The sequence below is a fragment of the Mustela putorius genome, unplaced genomic scaffold, assembly GCF_011764305.1.
Source record: "Mustela putorius furo isolate JIRA1106 unplaced genomic scaffold, ASM1176430v1.1 tig00003858_pilon_pilon_pilon, whole genome shotgun sequence".
Classification (NCBI taxonomy): domain Eukaryota; kingdom Metazoa; phylum Chordata; class Mammalia; order Carnivora; family Mustelidae; genus Mustela; species Mustela putorius.
Genome location: NW_025422010.1, coordinates 19,910,944 through 19,928,235, shown reverse-complemented (window position 1 = coordinate 19,928,235; position 17,292 = coordinate 19,910,944). Strand labels below are relative to the sequence as shown.

The following is a 17,292-nucleotide window of genomic DNA, read 5'->3' as shown; positions in this document are numbered from 1 at the left end:
AGAGCCTTCGTTCAGGGCTTCATCCTCATTTGCCTAGATTATGTTGAGAGCCTCCTAACCAGGCTGTCTGCTCCCCATACTGGTATCAGGAGTGATCTTTCTAAACCACCAAACTTCTCATATCATTTTCAAGCTTAAATTCCTCAAAGGTGACACAATGCCTTCAAGACACAGGCCAATGTCTTTGACATGCATGACATAGTAAGCCTTCAAAATCTAGGCTGTCGGCTCTCATCCCCCCGAATCCTCTCTTCCCCCTGAACTTCCCCCCCCCATCCCTGAATCAGCCCCAGTGACCTTCCTGCCATCCCTGCTCCTGTCCCCATGCCTTCCCTCAGCTCTCCCTCTGGTGAGCTAACTCCAACATGCTCCACAACTCACCTCCTTCTCCGGCTCTGAGGAAGCCCTCCCACAGCTCCTACCTTCCTCCTCCCCGCCTGCCTCCCTCCCTCCCTTCATTCTATAAGGATGCCCCTCCTGCAGGCTTCCCCAAGCTTTGTGTTCTCACTCAGCTGTAGCATTAGCTCCTGCTGTTGTAACGGTTTACCTTCCTGTGTCTTCCCCCAGGACTGGAACCTTCCAGGGAGCAAGGACTGTGCCCTGCGTGTGTACAGAGGAGGTGCTCGGGATAATGAAGGAAGAAAACACTAAATATACTCTTGGACACCTTCAATTCTTTTTAGTAAACACCATTCCTTAAGTTCTATTTTACGGGCATCCACGCAGAGTCTTCAAATGGAGATAGCAGAATTTGCCTGTCCCCATTTTAAGCCTCATCTGACAGGTCTCTATGACAAGAGTGATTGGCCCATCCTGCCAAGAAGATGACATGCCTGGGCCCAGGGAAAGACACAGCCAGAAAAGCACATCTTAGCAGCTCTCACCCCAATCTCTGAGTTCCCATCATGAGCATGTCCTCCAGCCCCAACCACAGTGACCTCAAAGCTCTGGCAAAGGTAAGTAGCTAATTATAAAGTGACCGGGGGACTCAAACCCTTTTCATGACATTTGTCAAGAAACCTCCCAGGCACCCATGTCTTCAGGCCACAGGGCAGCTTTACATAATCATGCCCACATGGCCTCAGTCTCCTAGGGCAAATGCCCCATTGTTTGCTGGTTTCCCATTCTTTGTTTGAACTCAGAGGCAGGTATCTGCACTGCAGGCTGGTGTCTCTCTAGAGTGTGTTTTGCATACACTGTCATTTTTCAAAAGGAGCCCTTGAAGACTTGTTGATGATACACTGGCTTCCTGGAAATAAATCTTAAGTAGGTATAAATGATCCCTTGGATCCAGAAAACCTTAATGATATCCAAGGTCATGAAATAGAATGAAAACATTCTGATCTGCAAAACTGCTCTGTTCTTCTGCTTCAAGTCAACCCATCAGGTACTGACCATATGGAGTATCCAGTAAAGTGGTTCTCAGTCTTGGCTGTGTTGAAATCTCCTGGTAAAATAAAATTGCCTGGGTATAGAATCCTAAACCCAGAAATTCTGATATAATCCCACAATCTGTAAATGATGGCCTGAGAACCAAATCTATCCTGTTTTGGTAAAGAAAGTTTTACAGGTGGGGTGCCTGGGTGGCTCAGTGGGTTAAGCCTCTGCCTTCGGCTCAGGTCATGGTCTCAGGGTCCTGGGATCAAGCCCTGCATTGGGCTCTCTGCTCAGCAGGAAGCCTGCTTCCCACACCTTTTCTCTGCCTGCTTCTGCGTACTTGGGATCTCTCTCTGTCAAATAAATAAATAAAATCTTAAAAAAAAAAAAAGTTTTACAGGGACACAACCAAGATCTTTCACACACATGTTGTCCACTGTCACTTTCCTGATACAACAACAACATCAAGTATTTGCAACTTCGCCTACATATCAAAAAGTATTTACCATCTGACCCTTTGGGGGAAACGGTTTGCCAGCCACTAAGTGGGATTTCTAGTAAATGAGAGCAGTGGTTCTGAACAAGAGACATGTATCAGAATCATCTGGAAAACTTTTCAAAATATAAGCCTGGACTTCTTCCTGGAAAAGATAGATTAGGATCTGGGGTGCTGCAGAGGAAGTCCTACTTCGTAAAAGCAAAGGATTCTAAAACACAGCCCTGTTTAAGAACCACTCTATTAGAGGGGCACCTGGGTGGCTCAGTGGGTTAAAGCCTCTGCCTTTGGCTCAGGTCATGATCTCAGGGTCCTGGGATCAAGCCCCGCATTGGGCTCTTTGCTTGGCGGGGAGCCTGCTTCCTCCTCTCTCTCTGCCTACTTGTGATCTCTATCTGTTAAATAAATAAAACCTTAAAAAAAAAAAAAAGAACCACTGTACTAGAAAAAGTGGAAACATGAAACACCAATGGACCTTAATGAATTAAACTTCTCAGAGGTTGAGGTGGTCCCACTATTACCCAGTGTTCTGCATCTTCCGACAGTTAAGATGTTTGAGCTTTTTTTAAAAAGATGTATTTATGTAATTTGAGAGAGAGAGAGAGAGAGCATGAGTAGGAGGAGCAGAGGGAGAGAAAAATCTCAAGGAGACTCCCCACTGAGCAGGCAGCCCGAGGTGGAGCTCTGAGACCGTGACCTGAGCTGAAATCAAAAGTCAGATCTTCAACCAGCTGAGCCATCCAGGTGCCCCAAGATGTTTGGGCTTCTAATGTTCACCACTGGGAGTCAGGCCCCAAAGTGAGTGTTGTGATTTTTTTTTTTTTAAAGATTTATTTATTTATTTATTTATTTATTTGACAGAGATCACAAGTAGGCAGAGAGGCAAGCGGGGGGCCGGGGGTGGGGGCGTGTGGGGGTGTGGAAGCAGGATCCCGGCTGAGCAGACAGCCCTATGAGGGGCTCGATCCCAGGACTCTGAGATCATGACCTGAGCTGAAGGCAGAAGTTTAACCCACTGAGCCACACAGGCGCCCCAAAGTGGGTGTTTTTAAAATGCAATAATAAAAGACCAAATTGAAACAGTATCTGTGCATTCAAATTCCCGAACAGATCTCATTATGTTCCTTGAAACTTCTTTTCCTTGAGGCCGTGTTCTAAGGCTTCCCTTGTATTTTTGTAACAGATGTCAGACCATCCCTTCAAGTTCAATTAAATTTCTTTTCCCCAACGTCACTGCCAGTCTGCTTGGGGTTAAAAAAAAATTGAGTAACAAAAGGATTACTGGAAACAGGCGGTAAATGGGAGTTCTAAAACATTCTTGCGGAAGAAAACCCAAAATGTGTGGTGTAATCAAGGCTTAAAGGCTGAGTTCCACTCTAGTCAATGAACAAACATTAAGGAAGCATTAGCAGACGGCCACTGCGGACAGGACCCCACCCGTAGCGGGTACTGCCGGAAGGAGAAGCATGGCTGCCCTCCTCCAGGGACCAAGTGTCTGGTGAAGGCTTTGATAATACTCGGTGTACGACACACGGCACCGTGGTTTGGTCCGAGGAGCTGGGGTGCATAGGGCACAAGCAGGAAAGAAATTCGGAAGGTATGCTGGATCACATTACCTGGCTTGAGGAGTGCCCTCTGGGGTGCCCCCCAATCCTAGGACATTTCCCAAGCCCATTCTCTCTCCTGCATCCTGGGATGACGCATACCTTCCATCTCCTCAAGCCAGCAGCTTCCTTCCCAACCTCACCGCCTGCCCTGACCTTGATTCGTCTTTCACAGAGAAAAAAAAAAGGAATAGCCAGGAGAGAGGGTCCCTCCATTCCCATCACCCCCGCCCCCCTGCCCTCTCCCAGCCCCGCCTTGACTTGTCTTCTGCAGCCTTTCCCGCCTCAACAAATGGCACCTCTTCCTCCTGTTTGCTCAGAGTCTTGGAGTTACCCAGTGGCCTCTCTTCTTCTCATATCCCACTTCCAGGCCAGCCACCCCCTGGCAGGTCCTGTTGGTTCTAGCTTCAGATTATACCCACACTCTGTCCACTTCTTGTCGCCTCCACCAGCACCTCCTGGGTCCAAGCCGCCATCATCTTTCCCTTATAGCTTATCACTGTGGCTTTCCAGGGCATCTCCCTGCTTCCTCTTTTCTCCTCCTGCAACTGGTTTTCAACACAGTAGCCACAGAGCGCCTCATGCGATATCGTTTCTCTGTGCAAACGGTGCGTGGCTCCTCTCTCATGGAGAGTAGAAGGGTAAGTCTTCGCAGGGGCCGACAGGGGCCTGCCATCTGGCCTCTGCTTTCACACTCTGGTCTCTTGTTTGTTCAGTGAACACCCCAGCATGCGTCCCAAGAACTTCACACTGGCTCTTTCCTGGCTCTGGCTGCTGCGTGTCTCCAGACACCTGCAGAGCTCACTCCTCACCCCCTCAGGTCCTTGCTTATCTCCTCAATGAGGTGCCCCCGATGACCCTATTGAAATCTGTAAACCTCACATTCCCTCTCTTCTCTCCGGGACTTAAGTTCTACACAGCACTCATGGCCAAGGCCACCGGCAGCATACGCCCCAAGCTGCTGTATTATTGCAGAAATGGAAATCTGCAGCAGAAAAGGGCTCTCCAGAGACCATCTTCTTGTCTGGTCCCAAGTGCCCCCTCTCTGCCCACCCATACCCTGCACACACTAGGAGGAGGGGCACATGTGCTCACACATCCCTGGCACTGCCCCCCCCCCCACTGGTGAGAGGAGCATGAAATCATCAGAGAAGCAAGCTCAGTGGGTGAGGTGGGCATGGTCTAGATGGGGCACAGTCATGGGCTGTGTGCATGTGGTGTGCCCAGATGCTGGAGCAGGGGGCCTTCCTGAGTGGGTGTGTCCCAGTGTGAGCTATTGTGGGCTTACCTAAGACACTGCCCCCAGCTCCAGAATCAAACCTCAAGACCTAGAATATTCCTCGTATGCATTAGTTTGTGCCTACAATGAGAAAGGCTATCCACACCCCCTTAAAAGTAGCCCCCTTGTACAGGAAACAAGCCTGCATATCATAATCGAACGTTAAATTAGAGATTTCATTTGTTTAGTTTGTGTATTACTTTTGTTACCATATGAGTCCCTCCACTGGAATATAACCTATAGGAGAGTAGGAGATTTTTCCCTGTTCTGTTCACTGCTAAGTCCCCAGCAGCCAGAATGGTGCTGGACGCGTAACAGGGGATCCTAAAACAGATGCACAATGATTGATGTGGTGGGCGGAGCACCCACGCCCTCTCGGCATGCACCTCTCTTACCCAGGGGCTGCTCTCTGCACTTCTCCACCACTCCCTGCCCAGGGGTACCCACCTGGTTGCAGGAGCTGCTCAGCCTCCCAGGATACCGAGCCCCAGAAGCAGCCCTCCATTGGTGGCAGGTAACGGAGGTTATCCCGTCAGCTGGAATAATGCTAGGGGGTTCTAGGCTGCTGTCTCCTAGAGTTATCTAGAGGGATGAAGTTCCAGGTTCTGTAGGAGGACCTAGCTTGCTAATGCATCTTCATAACAGCTCCCTTCACTCCCTGACTCATTCCCTTACTGATGTCTTCTGGGATCATCTCCAGAATCAATAGCGTGGACTCAAATTCTTTCTCAGGGTCTCTATATGTAGACCCAAACAAGGCAGTAGGCAACTGACTGCCACTGGAAGTTTCCAAGCAAGCAAGAGACATACAATTCAAGCTCTGTTTAGTCTCTTTAATCAGGGAGCATCCTGCAAAAGACAGACTGGCATAGAGAATGATGGGTGGTAAGGAACTGAGATGGGAGACATCTGCAGGGCACCTGCCAGGCTCCAGTAAGGACTACTTGAACCTGGGCAGAGTAACAGGCATAGGAATAGAAAAAAAAAAAAATACAGAGTATAACACTTCCATTGAAGTTAAACCAAAAGAGAGAGTACTTGCCTTTTATATCTCCAGCTATGGGATCTTCAGGACTTGGAGTAGAAATGGGGAAAATGGGAATTCCTAGAAAAGTCGTTTTTAAAAAAAATACAGAGAAAGATTAAGGAGACAGTCAAGTAAAATACCAAACTGCACAAACCAGAAAGAAGCCCTTCTACCTTCATGAAAAGTAGCATGTGGAGCCTAATTTAGAGACAGGTAACACTGCTGCACTGAGTATGCAGCTGAAACCAGACTGGCCAGACATTCTGATTTGTATATTAAATGAACAGAAATGGATATTTCGTGCTCACAATAGCTATGCCTCCATCTAAGCAGGGATAAGCTAGTTTTCCTTAGCATCTTTATTGGTTTTTTAAATGTAAAATTGAGAACGGTTTTTTCTTTTAAATTTTTTAAAATTTTTTCCCCTAAAATTTGGTGTATGCCATAAAATTGTGTGGGGTTTCTTTTTGTCACTAAAAGGGCAAGTGCTGTTTCTGCTTAGCCTGTATCTAATAATTAGATTCTAAATGCATCGAGCCTCAATTCAGTGTTACTGAATACTGATGCTTTAAAAATTGACTTCTTTCAATATAAAATGATCATTTAATTCATCATCCAGACTAGGCTCCTAGATGTGGAAAGTGGGAGCTAGTTTAATGATTCTCCTGGGACAGCAGGTGTGAGCCGGGACATAGAGCCACCCCATTCGTAGATGTCCTTCTCCCCATGTCCCCACACCACACTATGCTTTCACTGCCCTGCAAAGCCGGGAATACAAGAACCAATGCGGCAAGCGGGGTGCGGAGGAGGGTCAAGACAGTGTTTCTCTGTCCTAACACAGAAGTGCAGTTTTCACCCTTCAGTGGAACAAAAAGAACCATGGCTCGCATTACAATTTGCAGGACTGATTTCATGATCTCCTGTTTCCTGTTCTGTGGTGTTTCTACCAGATAGATATTTTCTCTCTCCAAGATGCTGAGACATTCCCTTTGATCACTGTGGTGGAGGAGGTGGGAGATGGCGGTCACCTGGCCGGGGTTACCATGGGAAAGGGACAACACATCCTCCAGCCAGCCAGAACGTTGACACACACTGTGTGTGTGCCCATGAACATCTGGAACCCTTGACACTTCTTCCAAGTTCTTTTGTGAAGAAAAACCACACCCATGGATCCTGTTGAGTTGAAATTGCCAGGATGGGACCTTTCTGACCGACTGGGATGGTAGTGTCTGTAATCACTGGGCATAAATAAAACTACAGAAAGTACTCCAATAAACATGCTCTGAACTTTTGCAAACACTTTCACGTGAACACAACCTACGTGCTCGCCCCACCCCGTGTCGGCGGTGCCTCCACCCTGCCCGCCGCGCCCCCAGCTGTGAAGGCACCGGCTACAAGCCCGGAAGGGACGACCCTCCACCTGCCCCAGCTACTTACTCAGGCAGAAGGGGAAGCGATAGTATCCAACGGCACACTTCTCACAGTTGTCTCCTTGGAAATTCGGCTTGCAAGTGCAGCGGCCTGAGCCTGGCTCACAGTCATCCGCGTGTGCGGGGTTACAGCTGCAAGCTACGGGAAACGCTGGCTTTCAGAAGTCAGCTGGCCAGTGCGCTCAGGAAGGCGGCTCTGTCCCCAGCACCTCGCCCGCAGTGTTTACTACGTCACTCTCAGCCCCCGGTTATTCTTGAAAGGGCACAGCCTGTTCTCCACTTTCTACCTGCTTAATCAGGTGCCTCGACCAAACCCCAGGAACCCTCAGAGATAAGCTTATTTAGAAGACACCTGTGCTGAGTTCTCAAGAATACAGTTTATTACACTGAGTGCTGTGTGGCTGGTGCATCAGAGGCAAGGTCTGCACAGGCTCCAATCAGAGGGGTGGGGGAGGGGGTGTGCTGCAGCCCCTGGAAGGTCTGTCGAGCACAACCCCCCACCTCCACTGCCATAAGCCAACTGTGTCTATTGACACAGACATGTCATTAGACATTAGACATGACATTAGACATTGTCACAGACATGTCTATTGACACACCCACAATCCAAATGTTAGATTCCAGTGACACGACTTATTGAAGGCAGTTGTGCAACCAACACGACTATTAGGTCTGCATTCCAGACAGACATTCTTGGGGTTCAAGAGGTATGAATTTGACTCCTCCCTTGGGAGTTTCGCTTGACCTAGCAAGTCCTGACCATGGACAGAAAAAACACTGTCAGGACCCAGCTAAGCACATGCCCCGTAAGGAACTGGAACGTTGGAGGCGCTGTGGGCAGCAAGCATTCCCCCAGGGCTGGCTTCATCTGGTGTCCTTTGCTTAACTTGCTTAGGACAGATGGGTCCTGTGGATTCTTTATGCTCTGCCTGTAACATCCTTGTGAGACTGTGACTGCGAGACCACTTCAGTGATGAAGAAAGAACCTAGAACAGCGATGGGGAGCCGAGAATCACGGAGAACAGTGATTCCAGGGAAGGGATTCACAATGCATTTGCGATGTCCTGGTCTCCTTTGCTAAGGCCTATTCTTTATGGGCCCAAGAAAAGTAATGGACATACCTCACGCGATGATGTGGGAGAGGGAGGGCAAACGGGAACACTCTTTGAACAAACACAAATGCCCAACAGAGAGGCAAATCAGAGTTCATACATTCTTTGGACTTGGATGCCCTCTGATGTTAATGACATGATGAGTGAATGGGGGGGGGGTGCGTGGGCACAGCAGCCAACTAGACGCCTGAACTGTTTTCCAATGGTGACAGCCAGAGAACATAAAAGAGATGACACATGTAGGGCAAAGTCCATAGTCTGACCTACGACCTAAATTTCCCTGGGGAAAACCCAGTGGCATTCTGCAGTATCATGGATACCATATGGCACCAAGTCGGCAGACAGATTGGACCTGTACCTGGAGCTACCACTTAACGGCTCTAGGAAGTACCCAATAAATCACAGCTGTTTTAGATATCATGACCACTATCAAATCCTTGTGAAACCATTACTATATTGTCTGGATGCTAATACAAAAACCTGAAATTATTGGAGAAACATGTGAAAACAACAGAAAATGGAGGAACTATCATTTGTTAGGGCTGGTGTGTGGCAAGCCCAAAGCGTGATGTCCTCCTAGGTTCTTCTGATGGTATGTCATTCCATCTTATGGAATATGCAGGCACACCTCGTTTTACTGTGCTTTTTCCATCGTGCTTCGCAGATATTATGTTTTTTTACAAATTGAAGGTTGGTGGCAGTCCTCCGTTGAGCCAGTCTATCAGCACACTTTTTCCAACATCTGCTCACTTTGTGCCCCTGTCACATTTTGATAAATCTCACACTATTTCCACCTTCTCCATGATCATATTTGTTACGGTGATCTGTGGCCCGTGAGGACAGCTCGCTGAAAGCTCAGAGGGCGGCTAGCATTTTTTGGCAACAAAATATTTTTAATTAAGGTACATACCTTTTTTTAGACATGATGCCATTTATTAGACAATGGCATTGTGTCAACATAACTTTGATACACACTGGGAAACTGAAACCTTCAGCTGACCCACTTTATTGCAAGAAATGCTTTATCACGGTGGTCTGGAATCAAATCACACTATCTTCACAGTGTGTCTGCATTATCATTCCCATCTGTATACAAGGAATCGGAAGCCCAGGGAGATTAGTAGCTGCGTGGCGTCACACAGCTGGAAGGAGCAGAATCAACAGTGTGAAGAAAGAGGGAAGAAAGGGAAAGACCAGCCCATCAGAGTTTAGCCCGATGGCCACTCCGAAACCGTACAGTAGAGACAGTCTAAGACACCCCAAGTCAAAATGAAACTTACGGATGCAGCCGTGGGGGGCATCGACTGGAACACCATAAGGGCGGTAATAACCTTTAGCACAGTTTTCACAGTTTATACCAGCTGTGTTATGCTAGAAAGAAATGAAAGAAATTTAGAAAGAAGAGTACCGGAACAGGCCATACCTTGTGCTATTCATCTGGTGAAACCATTCTGTCATATATGATTATAATTTCAAAGTCAAAAATATAAGCATTTATCTCGACTTTGTGTCTCCAAGATTTACCACAGGGCATTGGCTTACAGGTGACTCTGGATTTTTTTTTCCCCCACTGATAGAGAAAATGAGGGTCAGTTCCATGAACTAGTCAGCTCGGGTTTTCCTCTCTACCACAGAATTTGCCCCAGGAAGCACCTGACATTTCAGTGAGAAAAGACTCAAGAGCACTATTCTTCCTAGTTTCAGTCAGAAGTGAGTCGATAACAAATCACCCTTAGGTTTAACCCAGGGAATAAAGGGCCATGTGTGTATTTTTATCTTCCCCGATTTTGGAAGAGATCACACACACAGATCTTCTTGTCATCCTGATTTTATCTGTGCTTTAGTCCTGAAACCGTTCCAGACACTTCTGTTATATGAAGGGAAATGTAGGTGAGAGTCTCCTGCTCAGAGCTCATTTTAAAGTACAATACTAGGCGGGTTTGTTTTTTTTTTTAAAGATTTTATTTATTTATTTGACAGAGAGAGATCACAAGTAGGTAGAGAGGCAGGCAGAGAGAGAGGAAGGGAAGCAGGCTCCCTGCTGAGCAGAGAGCCCGATGCGGGACTGGATCCCAGGACCCTGAGATCATGACCTGAGCCGAAGGCAGCGGCTTAACCCACTGAGCCACCCAGGCGCCCACTAGGCGGGTTTTTATATTTCATGGTTAATTGTCACAAATCAAATTGCCCAACGTGCATCACCAGTTTCCAAGAACTGCACACCATGGATCTAACTCAAGTCTGCCTCTTGTGCTCCCTAACTTGGAAACAGTTAGAAGGACAGCGTTCTCTCATTAATGCAAAGGGAGGCAATAGGAAGTTAAAAACAAAGAGCAAACACTTTGATCCGAAAAGAGTCTGCATAGAATCAAAGTGGAGAACAAAGACCCTTTTCTGAATCCTCTCCCCCATTTTAGATGGTTTTATTAATTACAGATTTTTATTTATTACCACTCCTTATCCTGTGGGCTAAAATCTGAATTCACTTTAACGGTGAGATCGAAAACCGCACTGGCCACTTCTCTGACTAAACATTCGCATGCGTAAACATTTGGGCAAATAAGAAACAGCTGTGGTCCACCTCCCTTCCACCGAATGCCAATTAACCTCTCAACTCTTCTGCTTGCCACTGTGACTTACAATAGGACATCAGGTTGACCCAGGCTCCCAAATTTCCCCCATTTTTAAGACACAAAGAACAGCAACAAATAATGGAATAATGTCTGTAGTTTACCTCCAAATCCTGGGTATTCTCTAGGACCCTCACCTTCCCCTGAGGGCAATGATACACCACTTCACCCACCGATGCTATGGCCGTGGTTGGACCAAGAAGGACCTGAGGACAGTGGTTGTTCTATATTTCTATAATGGAGGTGCTGGAGAAGCAACTCACTGGGAGGAACAGGTGCCTGAATTTGCATTTGCCTGACGCTTCACACAAGCTGAGAAAACCTCAAGCCAAGGAGTGAGGTGGGTGCTGATGGAATCCACGCAGGAGATAAGCCTACCCCCACCCCCACCTCTTTCTTCAGCACCACATAGAGAGGCTTTCTACAGAATGCTCACCTAGAAAGCCCAGGCTCTGAAAATGGACAATAATCTAATTCCTCCAAGCATAACTTTTCTAAAATGTTTTCCATTTTCAGGTAAACCCCATTCTCCCTTTCCCTCTCAATTCCTTGTCCACCATCTTCAACACTGTTGCTGGCTTCCATTCCTGTGAAGCCCAAGCACATGGAGACTATTAGCCTACTCACTGGCCACACTTTCTGGGAAGCCCCCTACCTGATTTTCCTTCTGAAGCCAACAGGATCTGCCTTCTGTGACCTCTCTGACCTGTCTATCCCTGCTCACTGCCCTCCAGCCACACAGCCTCCTGCTCCCTCCCAGGGCTTTTGCCCTGCCATCCCCTCTGCCTGGAATGCCCTCCCCTGGACAGATGCCTGACTCATTCTCTGGCTTCTTTCAGGTCTTTACTCCAATACCACATCCTAGGGAACTGGTCACCCTAATTTAAAACTTCACATACCCCAAACAAACACTTAAAATACTAAACCCAAGAAATAACAATAAAACCAATAACATTAAAAAAGGGGGCCAGGGGCACCAGGGTGGCTCAGGGGGTTAAAGCCTCTGCCTTCGGCTCAGGTCATGATCTCAGGGTCTTGGGATCGAGCCCCTCATCAGGCTCTCTGCTCGGCGGGGAGTCTGCTCCCCACCCCTGCCTCTCTGCCTACTTGTGATCTCTCTCTCTCTTTCTCTCTGTAAAAAAAAAAAAAAAAAAAAAAAAAGTGGTCCTCAGGGCGCCTGGGTGGCTAAGTGGGTTAAAGCTTCTGCCTTCCGCTCAGGTCCTGATCCCGGGGTCCTGGGATCCAACCCCGCATCTGGCTCTCTGCTCAGCAGGGAGCCTGCTTTCCTTCCTCTCTCTCTGCCTGCCTCTCTGCCTATTTGCGATCTCTGTCAAATAAATAAATAAACTCTTAAAAAAAAAAAAAAAGAAGTGGTCATCTCTGACACAATTGCTTGCCCTGCAGGACAATGACCTGGTTCTCTTATGTGCTGTCTGATTGGCCACCTGATTGCTCTCTTACGTGCTGATTGGCCACCTGAGCGTCTCCAGGCACAGCCCAGGGCTGATGGTGGCTTTTCTCATTCTGCCATTACCAGCACTCCGTAGGAAAGGTGGGAGACAGCCAAGTTAGCTGGTACCATGGACTGAATGTTGGTGTCGCCCTCTTGAAACTGCATATGCTGAAGCCTAATCTCCAATATATGATGGTATGTGAAGATGAAGCCTTTGGGAGATAATCAGATCATGCGGGTGGAGCCCCAACCATGGGATGAATGCCCTTCAAAGAAGAGATGATCTCTCTCCACCACAAGAGGATGCGAGAAGGCAGCTATTTGTGAACTAGAAAGTGGGCCCTTACCGGACACTGGATCTGCCAGCACATTGATCTTTCATTAGAAACACGAATTATGGGGCACCTGGGTGGCTCAGTGGGTTAAAGCCTCTGCCTTCGGCTCAGGTCATGATCCCAGGGGCCTGGGATCCAGCCCCACATCTGCCTCTCAGCTCAGCGGGGAGCCTGCTTCCTCCTCTCTCTCTGCCTGCCTCTCTGCCTACTTGTGATCTGTCCGTCAAATAAATAAAATCTTAAAAAAAAAAAGAAAAGAAAAGAAACACAAATTATACTGTAAACCAAATTTAAACATCTACATGAATGTGTTTCTAGATTCTCTACTAGAGAGTGTTTTTGCTATCTTGGAAGATAAATTTCCCCCAGAACTCTTCATCTTTTTTCTATCCTCTCATATTCTTTTATTGATAAGAACTTTAGAATCATTCTGTCAATCTTCATAATAAAAATCCTGTAGGAATTCTGGTAACAGTTGCACTGAATTTATAGGTTGGCTTTGAAGAAATGGCACATTTATATATTGAATCTGGAAACGCACGACGCCTCTCTGTATAGGTCTTCTTTTATATGCTCCAATAAGGTTTCATAGGTTTGGACGCAGCCCCACAGTTAATTCTTCTGTTGTTTCCTAGAATACTTCCAAAGCATTCCATCCATTGGAGCTATGCTCTCCTGCATGGATGTGTTTCTCTTTTGAATCTTTCTGGAATCTCTAGCAACTCCTGGTCTGATGCTGACACTTCTTACTTTCCATGCTACCGTAGTTCCCAGGAGAGGCTATTTTGCTTGTTTACCATCTTTTCTGTCCTATTGTAGGGATTTGGCACAGGAAGGAATGTGGCCATACATGCTCTAGTTCTTGATCTCATCTCTTAGCTTTATGGGGTGGATGTATGTGGAGGAGACAATTTAGAAACAGTTGCAACCAACACATCAGGAACAACAGCTAGAGTAGGCTCAAGACTTAGAACACAAGTCATATCTTCACAGAAGAAGCGAAAGACTCCGATTTATTTAGTGCAGAGAAAGTATCTTTCAAGCATCCTCTGAAACAATATGGGTAATCTTCAACTGGAATAAGAACATCAATATTTTCATCAAATGAAAGAAATCAAGGAGTCAACCCCCCAAATGTTGTGTTCCTTGCCTTCTTTTGTTGCTCTTTCACCCCAATATTTCATTAAAAAAGAATTCAAATTTTACAGTGAATATCTCTACATGCCCTGGGTAGAGTTTATCACTGACATTTTATTTGTATCACATAATTATCCATATATTCATTCCTCTATCCACTAATCCATCTTATTTTTTGTGCATTTCAAAATACAATGCAGATCACAGTCACTGTCCTCTACAACTTCAGCATGCATGTAATTAACTAGAGTTCAATGTTTATTTAGTTTTCTTTTCTTTAGGTATAAAATTTATATAAAAGTATAAAACTCTTAATTGTGCATTCACTGAGTTATGACAAATGAATACATCTGTGAAATCCAAGCCCCTATCTAGATGTAGGACACTACCGTCACCTCAGAAAGTTCTCCATGACCCTTTCCACTTAATTGCTCCATCACCAACTCCCCAGAGTCAACTACAGTTCTGATTTTTCCCACTACTGATTAGTTTTCCCTGCTCCAGAATTTCATTTAAATGGCTGTCATACTATGTGTATTCTTTCCTGTAAGTCTCCTTTCACTTAGTATGATATTGTTAACATTCTTGCATTTTGGTGCACCTGGGTGGCTCAGTTGGTTAAGCGTCTGCCTTTGGCTCAGGTCATGATCTCAGAGTCCTGGGATTGAATCCAGCTTTGGGTTCCCTGCTCAGCAGGGAGTCTGCTTCTCTCTCTCTGCAGTTCCCCCTGCTTGTGCTCTCTGTCAAATAAATCAATAAAATCTTTTGAAAAAATTGTTGCAATTTGTTGCATGAATCGATAGTTTGTTGCTCACGATTACTCACTGGTATTCCATTGTATAATTATGCCTCATTGTTCATTCTGTTATTGGACACCTAGGCAATTTCCAGTTTGAGGCTATTGTGCATAAACCTGCCATAAATTTTTTGTACATGTGTTTCCATTTCTAATGGATAAATGCCTAAGAGGAGAATTTGTGAGTCATGGGGTAGGTATATGGTTAATTTTCTTTTTTAAAAATTGCTGGACCTTTCCTCAGAGTGGTTGCACCATTTTTCATTCTGACCTACAATGCATGAGAGGTATGGCAGCTCCACCTCCTCACTGAAATTGATGGTGAGTCATCATAATTGTAATTTGCATTTCTCAGATCACTAATGATACTAAGCTCTTTGTTGTACACATATTGGCCAGTCATAACTCTACTTCATGAAGTGGCTATCCAAATCTTAACCAAATCTAAAAATATTTTATTGGGCTACTTGTCTTTTAATTATTGAGCTGTGGGCATTCTTTACATATCCTGAATACCAACCCGTTTGTCAGATTTATGTTTTATGAATATTTTCTCCATGTCTGTGGCTAGCCTATTTGTTTTCTTAATGGTGTCTTTTGTGAGCAGAAGTTTTCAATTTTGATGAAGTTGAATTTGTCAATTTTTCATGGTTATTGCTTTCTGTGACCTAAAAAAATTTTGCTCATGTTCTGAATCACAAAGATATTCCCCTCTATTTTTCTCTGAAGCAATGCAGTTTTTACTTTACTTTAGTCTGACCCATACTGATTTAGCTTTTAGGTAAGATTTGAGGTAATGATCAAGTTTATTTTTTTCCCATAGAAATATCCAGTTATTCCAGAGCCATTTGTTGAAAGGAATTTCTCTCCTACCCCTAGCCCCCTTCACTGGACTGCTTTGGTATCTTATCAAAAATCAAATAAATGTCCATATAAGTGTGGGTCTGTTTCTGTACTCCCTATTCTGTTACGCTGATCTATTTATCTATCCTTATGTTGATATCACACTGTTGTGATAACTATAACTTTATACTTAGTCATAAAGTAAAATAACACAGGGGCACCTGGGTGCCTCAGTCAGTTAAGTCTCCAATTCTTGATTTCCACTCAGGTCATGATCTCAGGGTCATGAGATCAAGCCCCACATCAGGTTCTGCCCTCAGCAACAAGTCTACTCCCAATTCTCTCTCTCCTTCTCCTTCTGCTCCTCCCCCTGCACACGCACGTGCTCCCTCTCTCTCTTAAATAAAAAAATAAATTAAATCTTTATAAAAAGTAGGATAATTAAGTCCTCTCACTTTATTCTGCTTCTTCAAATGGCTTTGTATATTCTAGGTCATTTATGTAACCATAAGTTTAAATATAAACTTTAGAATCTGCATGGCAATTTCTACCAAAAAAACCTGCATTTGAGCTTTAGATCAATTTGGGGAGAATTGATATCTTATAATATTGGGAACATGTTATAACTTTCCATTTATTTTTTTCTAAGTTTTTCTCAGCAGTGTTTTCTTTGCTTTAGTATAGAGGTTTTGCATGCCTTTTGTTAAATATATTCCTAAGCTTTTTTGCTTTTGACATGATTTTAAATTGAGTTTGTATGGGGCACCTGGGTGGCTCAGGGAGTTAAAGCCTCTGCCTTCAGCTCAGGTCATGATCCCAGGGTCCTGATCCCAGGTCCTGGGATTGAGCCCTGCATTGGGCTCTCTGCTCAACAGGGAGCCTGCTTCCCTCACTCTCTCTGCCTGTCTTTCTGCCTACTTGAGATCTCTGTCTGTCAAAGAGCAAAATCTTTAAAAATAAATAAATTGAGTTTGTATTTCATTTTCCTATTGATTGCTGCTAGAATGTAAAAATTAAGTTAATTTTTATATATCATCCTGTATTCCACAACCTTACTAAATTCTCTTATTAGTTCTAGTAGTTGTTATGTACACTGCCTAAGATTTTTTACATAAATAGTATGTCATCTGCAAATACAGGCAGTTCTACTCTTTCTTCCCAATAGTAATGCTTTTTATTTCTTTTTGATTAAGATATGCAATGTTCAGGACCTCCAGGGCACTGTTTGGTAGAATTTGTGAAAAGCAAGCATCCTTGTCTTATTTCTAATCTTCAGAAGGAAACAGTTCAATATTTTACCTCTAATATTTTGTTAGTTGCATGTTTTTCACAAATGCCATTTATAGATTGCAGTTTCACTTCTATTTCTGGTTTGCTAAGAGCTTTTATTGTAAAATGGGTATGGTTTTGTCTAGTGGTATTTCACATGACCCTTCTCTTTTATTCTGCTACTATGATGATCAAGCAGACTGATTTTTCAATTTATTAAGTTTTTAATTCCAGTATAGTTAACATACAGTGTAATATTAGTTTCAAGTATACATACAGTGATTCAGCACTTCCATACATCACCCAGTGCTCATCACAATGCGTGGCCTCCTTAATCCCTGTCCCCTATTGTACCCACCTTCCCACTCACATCACGTCTGGTAACTATGAGTTTGTTCTCTACAGTTAAGAGTCTGTTTCTTGGGTTTAACTCTCTCTTTCTCTTTTAAATTCATTTGTTTTGTTTCTTAGATTCCACGAGTGAATCATATGGTATTTGTCTTT

The 17,292-nt window shown here is 44.9% G+C and overlaps 1 protein-coding gene across 7 annotated transcripts in view; it reads right to left on the bottom strand.

Moving 5' to 3' along the window:
* The window catches only part of LAMA3 (laminin subunit alpha 3), a 263,998-nt gene that overhangs the window by 159,067 nt on the left and 87,639 nt on the right, over positions 1-17,292 (bottom strand). For all 7 annotated transcript variants that reach the window (XR_006602077.1, XR_006602078.1, XM_045065455.1 and 4 more), the window contains 3 exons: positions 9,606-9,696; positions 7,221-7,352; positions 5,799-5,861 (listed from right to left, as the gene is read on the bottom strand). Coding sequence is in view for 5 of the 7 variants with exons in the window: in XM_045065455.1 (XP_044921390.1) it covers positions 5,799-5,861; positions 7,221-7,352; positions 9,606-9,696 (286 nt within the window). In the remaining 2 variants the exon portion in view is untranslated. The remainder of the gene's footprint in view (positions 1-5,798; positions 5,862-7,220; positions 7,353-9,605; positions 9,697-17,292) is intronic.